Genomic DNA, 6826 nt, shown 5'->3' on the forward strand with positions numbered 1-6826 from the left:
CACACACACACACACACACACACACACACACACACATATACAAACACACACACACACATTTTTTAAAAACCTCATTTTCAAATTTATCTAACATGTCAGAGCCTATAGGATGATTTAAAAAACAATAAATAACATCAAACAGCCATCTTCCAACCTGTTCTGCCGCTAGAAATAAGTTACTTTTTCCTCTCTCCTTTCCTCCTGCTTCGCAGCAGGCGCTTTTATGTCCGCAGCTGACTCTGTCCGGTGCTGGTGTGGGGTGAAAATCCTCCACCTCAGACGGTTCAGAGATGTAACTATCTGCGTCGCTGTGGTCACTTTCCATGTAGCATCGATTATGCTAATGCTAGCTGCCTGTCACGTTCTCTCGTCCTGGCCACACCTCCGCTCTCTAACCCCCCCTCCCCTACCCACACCCCCTCCCCTACTCACTTTGATGCATTTTTCTAATTTCGCCTTGGGGCGGAGTTATCTTTTCACAGGGGGGGGTAAGTTACACTTTAAACAGCCTATTATGCAAATTCAAAGTCCCTGGTAGGCTATAAAGAGGGAGGAAATAACCATAAAATCGGAATGTGCTGTGGGTGGTAGAGTTAAAAATGATAGGTACCATTGAGTAGAAGTTTGTCTCAAATCAGAAACCACACCTGGAATGCAGGATTTGAACTGAACTGTTAGAATGCTGTTTCTGTCTCTGGTACAGTTGAATAAATGCTTCTTAATGTACAATGTCCCTGTTACAGGGAGCAAAATAAAGTAGGAGAGAGGATGAATTAGTCTCAGCCTGTCTTTCCTCCTCCGTATCACATCCTCCATATATGAACAAAAACAGAAAGTGAAAAGTAAGTCTATAAACTGAACTGAGGTAGGAGGAAGACGAGGTTGAGGAGAATGTTGGAATTCATCACTAAACACTCAATTTGTGAAGAAAACTCCCACAGCCCTGGATGTTTGACTGCCTCCTGCTCTCCGCTGTGCAGGGGAGTGGGAGGTGGAGGCTGGGGATGGATGGAGGGAGAAACTAGGGGAGGAGGGAAGCTGCAGAGTCTATCCCAGACAGGCTCCATTAGAGGTCTGACCGCAGATAGAAACACTCACAACTGGGCCACCCATGTGCAGCTCACAATGTTTGAAGAGGAGTTTGAAGTGGGGGACAAGAGACAGGGATGAATACAGGAAAACAGTCAACTGGTGGGGATCTTTACTTTTGCTGCACGCACCACATTCAGAGATCCAAAACCTTTTTGGAGGCCATCAGCCAGTGTTGTAGCAGGTGCCAGTCCGCCTGTGAGGAGGCAGGCTGACTGGGCCAGAGTATCTGAAAGAAAAACATTGTGTTGAACCTTCAGGCAAACAAAAATCTAAAATGAATCAGGAAGTCTGGTGCGGCTACTAAAGGACAAGTTGTACAAAATAACCAGCAGAATTTGTGTTAATATTTAGCTGAGCTGTTGAATCAATAAAGTGAGTGAACTCTGACAGCTGGCACTGTGTCAACTCGATAAGACATACCAAAACTACCATAAAACGTCTGCAGACAAAATCACAACGCTTAGAGATGCCAATCAGCTCATCTCAAACAAGTAAAAATGTTTCAGACCCCCTATGTAGATTTTTTGCTTGAGAGGCGGCTACTGAAAAAAATCAAATTGCAAATATCCACATAAACCGTGCACACAGGAAGCATCTATACATGAGAGCACAGGAAAAAAATGCAAACACTGCTCAGCAGTTACTCAAAGTGACAGATGTGAGAACTTCCTTCCACATCTTTTCTAAAAAAAAAAAACACACACACAATGAATTCATTCAGTCGGGAGGCTCTGGGAATTATCGCTGTGCGCCTTATGTCATCATCAAACAGGCACTTGTTGGTCCAGGTGCTGGCGGGGTGAAATATACGAGCGTGTTTATTTCCACTGCTCTGATTGTGATGGTTTTCCCCCTGTCCTGACTTGCTCTCCACAGTATTCACTGCACACACACACCCTGTTCATAACAGGCTAAACAATGCGAGAAAGAATTGCTTCCTATTTTAGTTGAATGTCTCTAGACTCCACCAAAAGAGACAAAACACCCTCGCACTGCTCGTTTGTGACCATTTTTCCAGCGTGAGAGCACCGACTGTAAACAACCATTAGTGTATACATGTCCAAAAACATACTCTGAAATGTAAAGAGATGAAAAATGTTTCCTGTGGACAGCACATATAATGTGTTAAGGCAAGTCAATTACCTTTGATAATAGACTCTGCAGCAGCCAAATCTCGTTTGTAGGTCACCTGAGGAACAAATAACTCTGTTTATAAAGATTGTTTCAGTTTTGTGTGTTTTTTGTTGCAACTTTAGACCTAAGAGCTACACAAGGTCACAGTTTTTCATGATGAGAAGCTAAAAGATTATTGACATCAGTAGCGTCATAGCTTGATAAAAACCAGCCCTTTGTTCTACTATTTGCTTCGTACAGAGGGTCTGGACTTGTAGCTGTTGAGAAGTGATTTCTTGCTGGAGGCGTGGCCTCTGTTGAAGTTTAAAACAATTCGATCTGATTTACCCAATCAGCCATGACGTCTGTAGAGCATCAGCTCAACTGTGAAGGAAGCTAAAAAGCTAACCGGAAACTGCGTGCGCTGTAAACAACKCTCCCCTACTGGGAAGACAGAAGTACCTAGCCTAACAAAGTGGCTGTAAATGATGCTGCAGTCTTTGTGAGACAAATGCAATTGAACATGGAAGCCTTGTCAACACAGACCGGCTTTATTCACTTGTTCAGCTGCCATTGCTAAACTACAGGCAGACAAAAACCGCTCAGAAWATAGACGTTGTTCATAACTCATCCTGTTCTCTGACTGGCCTGGTTGAAATTCTACCAGAGAAGTTCAAAACCTAGATGGAGTAGAGAAGGGAAACTAGAACTGAACAGAACTCTGTAGGATGGGAAGGACCAGAACAGTAGCATCCCAATTTAAATTGTATTGTTCTTGTTCATGTTCAAGTATTTAAAAACACATTAAAAGCTAAAATAGTTTTAAATTCTCAGCAATAGTTTGACTGGAGTCAAAATTGTCCTAAACTCTGTTTATCTATTGTTGAAGAAGTTCCCACTCTGGAAGTAAGGTTGCAGTGCTCAAATGGCACCAAAAACTTACGTATATACTGTGTTATGGACTAATTATCTATCTGTGTCACATGTTCAATGTTAATCTGTTCATCCAGACAACAGGACTCCGCAYCGGACTGACCTCTCTTGTTTGATAAGACACTCTTTGAGCTGGGAGCCCTGTGATAGGCTGGAGAGTACATGGGGCGATCTGTGATTGGTTATAAGCACGTCATATGATGTTATCATGGTGTATATTATTGGCTGTGGTCGGCTGACATGTCAGCGACGAGCCAACKGAACTTCCTGATTGGGTCCTGTTTGTTTGTTGCTCAGAATTAAATCATTTATTACGACCARACACGCAGACTTTTCTGGCGTTATTCCAACATGTTTCTGCCTTCATACCACGACATACTGTAAAAAAATAGCATCTGAAATAACACTTTGGACCCACTATTTSCAATAACTTATTTCTGTTTTGATCTAGCTAATAATGGTGTCACATTGAACGAGTAATTTGTCAGTAACCCTCACCTTTAAGTCAGAAACTTTCCTTTTGTCCAGGTGTYGATGCCAAAATATCACTAAATGCACTATTTCCCCTGGCAAACTCACCTTCCACAGTGTTGGTGGACCTTCAATAAGCTTTGCGTTGATGCCACAGTACTGCAGAGCCAGATGGAGACACTCGGTGCCAAACTCAAAATCTGACTCCGTGCACTGCAGAGGGGACAGAAAAAGGTAGTTGACATGGTTATTAGACAAAAGAAGGAAAAAAAAAGATTTTGGCAGCTACAGAGCCCACATTGTAGCAACATGAGTGACGTCTGGTTAATAAATAAATTAGCTATTGGTTGGCTTTATTTGTTTATTTAACGGATAATTAAAACCAACCAACTCATGTCAAAGTGACAGAGACTGAAAACCCTTATATGATTATAATATAATGCTTCGAGTTGTTTCACCTGCAATAGAATTTAAAAGATAAACAGAGCTCTAAAGAATTATTTTAAAAAGCTACTTAGATTTTCAAATTATTAACATGTTTTCTTTTTAAAAAAACAATCAAAGACTGCAGTTTGACTGAAGCTGTGGSAAGAAACAATCAAGAACAGAAAAGATGATCTGAAATGATTTAACCTTTAGCGTTCTCTCACAATAAAAAAGCTCTCACTCTGGAGACTGGATAAAGTGTCTCCTCTTTTGTCTCTTCAGCTCTTAGTTCCAGCTACAACCGTGAAGAGATTTTTCATGGCTGTGTCATGCAGTCTTAACCGCACAGATACCTTACTCTTTCCACTCTTTTTAAAGCTTGAAAAGGAGGAGGGGGCTACGGTCTCTCAGTCGCCTGACTCCGTGTGTCTTTTTGCAACTCGACCGACCTCGACTGTGCAGCTCAAAAGTGAGCTCATTTTCTGAAAAGGCCGAAGCCAACAGGGCTCTAAAACCAATCAGAAGAAATAAAATGGGCCAGAAAAAAATTGACTTCAGACAAAAAAACACTCATTAAAGGAAAACTTCAGCTGTTGGTTCACAGTTTGTTGCAATATTCAAAAGCAGAGTTATTGGAAAAACGGTTTAAATAAATCAAAGTTGATGAAGTTCAGAAAAGAATCACCACTTTTATGACTCAGATCAGCACAGACATTCCTTCCATTTTGCAGGTGCAAATATTAAACCACACTCAGCGACCGAGGCACAGTTAATCTGAGCCAGGCTAAGAATAAAAAGTAATTTCACTGTTTATTATTTTTCCAGATGAGCTTTATTCCACAGATTAATCCGTGTCAGAGAGGAAGAACATATCAAAGTTATTTCTTTTCCAAAAGCAGCACAGGGCAGAAAACAACAACAACAACAGGAGTCGTACCACAAGCTCTTCAAAGTGAAAACCTGCAGGCTCTGGACCATAAAATGCAAATCAAATCTATCTCAATCATGTATTTTTGAGGATTAATGTCAACATTTCAAACCTTTTTCCACATCAACATCCTCTCTAGTGTACAATCTATGTAGTAAAGGTAAACTACAGTTTGACTCCTACCCTCTGATACGCCTGATAGATGACATCATAGGTAAAGCCCTGAGGCATCTCGCTGGCCCTGTACTTGGCTCGCTCCAAAGAGTGATCCAGGTAACCCTCCGACGTTGTGGCTATCACGGTGGAAACAAGTGGTCGAATGGCTCCTGCTGCCTGTGTAATAAAAAAGGGATTTATATTTAGTTATTAATGCAGCTTAGTGCAACGTTCTTACAGAGATAATATAACAAAACCATTAAATGGTAAAACTGAGCGATAATAAAGAAACAAATTTACCACTTGGTGCCAAATTTGAACTTTTCTGGCACATGGAGACTAACCTAAACACTTGAAAAGTACTTTTTAAAATAAAAAATAAAAATTAAGTTGTGAATCAAAATAACAACAACTGTAAAAGCTGTATAGTAGAATAAAAAAGGCAGAAAAATCCTGAAAAGAAATAAAATCAAAATTCCATTTTTTTCAGATGAATGTAAAAAATGATATGATTCAGGTGTTTTTTTAATTATTTTTTTATGCTGTTAATGAATAGATAAAAGCCCATCTGCCACTTTAACACATCTGTACCTTTTATCTTAGTTTATTTTGTATTTTAACTATGATACTTGACTCAAACATGTGCAGTATATCATTTCTCCTTATTTCTTATTTTAACATCTTATGAGACTTGTTCACCTAGCCATACTGTTCATATTTTTGTTAATATTTCTATTTATTTCTATTTTACACTGTTTATATGTCTATAAGTGTMTTTATTTTGTTCTCCAGTGTGATTATACTGTATTTTTTTCTAGTGTGCTTTACTTCTTTCTTCTCCAATATTTTACTTCAACTGTTGCAGCTTTAATAACTGTAATTTCCCACAGGTCAAAACTAAACTCGAAATGTTCCTCGTCTCATTGTTATGGCTGAGCATCACTAAGAAACAACGAATGAGCTCTACATGGTATTTCCTGCACAGAAACAGTGTTTGACACTGCCTCTAATAAACACTTAAATTCCATGGGTAATATAATCAACCTGTAGAGAAATGTAGTTTTTGGTCAAAGCTGGCTTTAAAGCAGGATATGTTTATTTTAAAAGCATTAATGCATTTTTTAAGCTCTCACGGGCCACTTATAATTAGAGGTTATCGGTATCGGATCCGATACCAGCATCAAGTACTCGTACTCGTAAAAGCCGGCCGATACTCTTAATCGATACCGCTTTTGTCCCCTTTTTTGTTCRTCCTGTGCTGCGCTGCAGCACAAAGGGTAAACAACAATCCATACCAGGCGGTGGCGCTAACACACTGACAAGTCGACCGCACCCCCGAATAACAGAAGAAGAACGATGAGAAGAAAAGAAGAAGAAGTAACGTCGGCAGTTTGGAGATATTTAAGAGCAGCACGGAGGAAACAAACCAGCAGACAGTCTGCTGTGCTCTGCTAACTGTCAAGAGGAGGAGCGAAAGTTGGATGTTTTAACAGCAGCAATTTGATTCAACATTTGAGGACAAGACATGACAAATCAAAGAGTTTGTTGCTGCTAGCAGTAGCCTTCAAAAACAGCACTATGCTGCAGTTGTTGCAGTAACTTCAATGCTGTTTTTTCTTTTTTGTAGAACAAACTAAGACATAAGCAGAATATGGAACAAAAGTTTGTTGTAAAAACATTTTATTTTTCCTTCTGGTTCTTCTGAGA

General features: G+C 39.9%; 1 protein-coding gene across 3 annotated transcripts in view; it reads right to left on the reverse strand.

Annotated features, from left to right (window-relative positions):
- The window catches only part of crppa (CDP-L-ribitol pyrophosphorylase A), a 60383-nt gene that overhangs the window by 48078 nt on the left and 5479 nt on the right, over window positions 1-6826 (reverse strand). For 2 of the 3 annotated variants that reach the window (XM_014019020.1, XM_014019018.1), the window contains exons 3-6: window positions 5147-5296; window positions 3718-3822; window positions 2236-2281; window positions 1206-1318 (exon numbers count right to left, since the gene is read on the reverse strand). In XM_014019020.1, coding sequence (XP_013874474.1) covers window positions 1206-1318; window positions 2236-2281; window positions 3718-3822; window positions 5147-5296 — 414 coding nt within the window. The remainder of the gene's footprint in view (window positions 1-1205; window positions 1319-2235; window positions 2282-3717; window positions 3823-5146; window positions 5297-6826) is intronic. The other variant, XM_014019019.1, reaches the window with a different exon arrangement.

This window comes from Austrofundulus limnaeus, unplaced genomic scaffold (genome assembly GCF_001266775.1).
Source record: "Austrofundulus limnaeus strain Quisiro unplaced genomic scaffold, Austrofundulus_limnaeus-1.0 Scaffold207, whole genome shotgun sequence".
Classification (NCBI taxonomy): domain Eukaryota; kingdom Metazoa; phylum Chordata; class Actinopteri; order Cyprinodontiformes; family Rivulidae; genus Austrofundulus; species Austrofundulus limnaeus.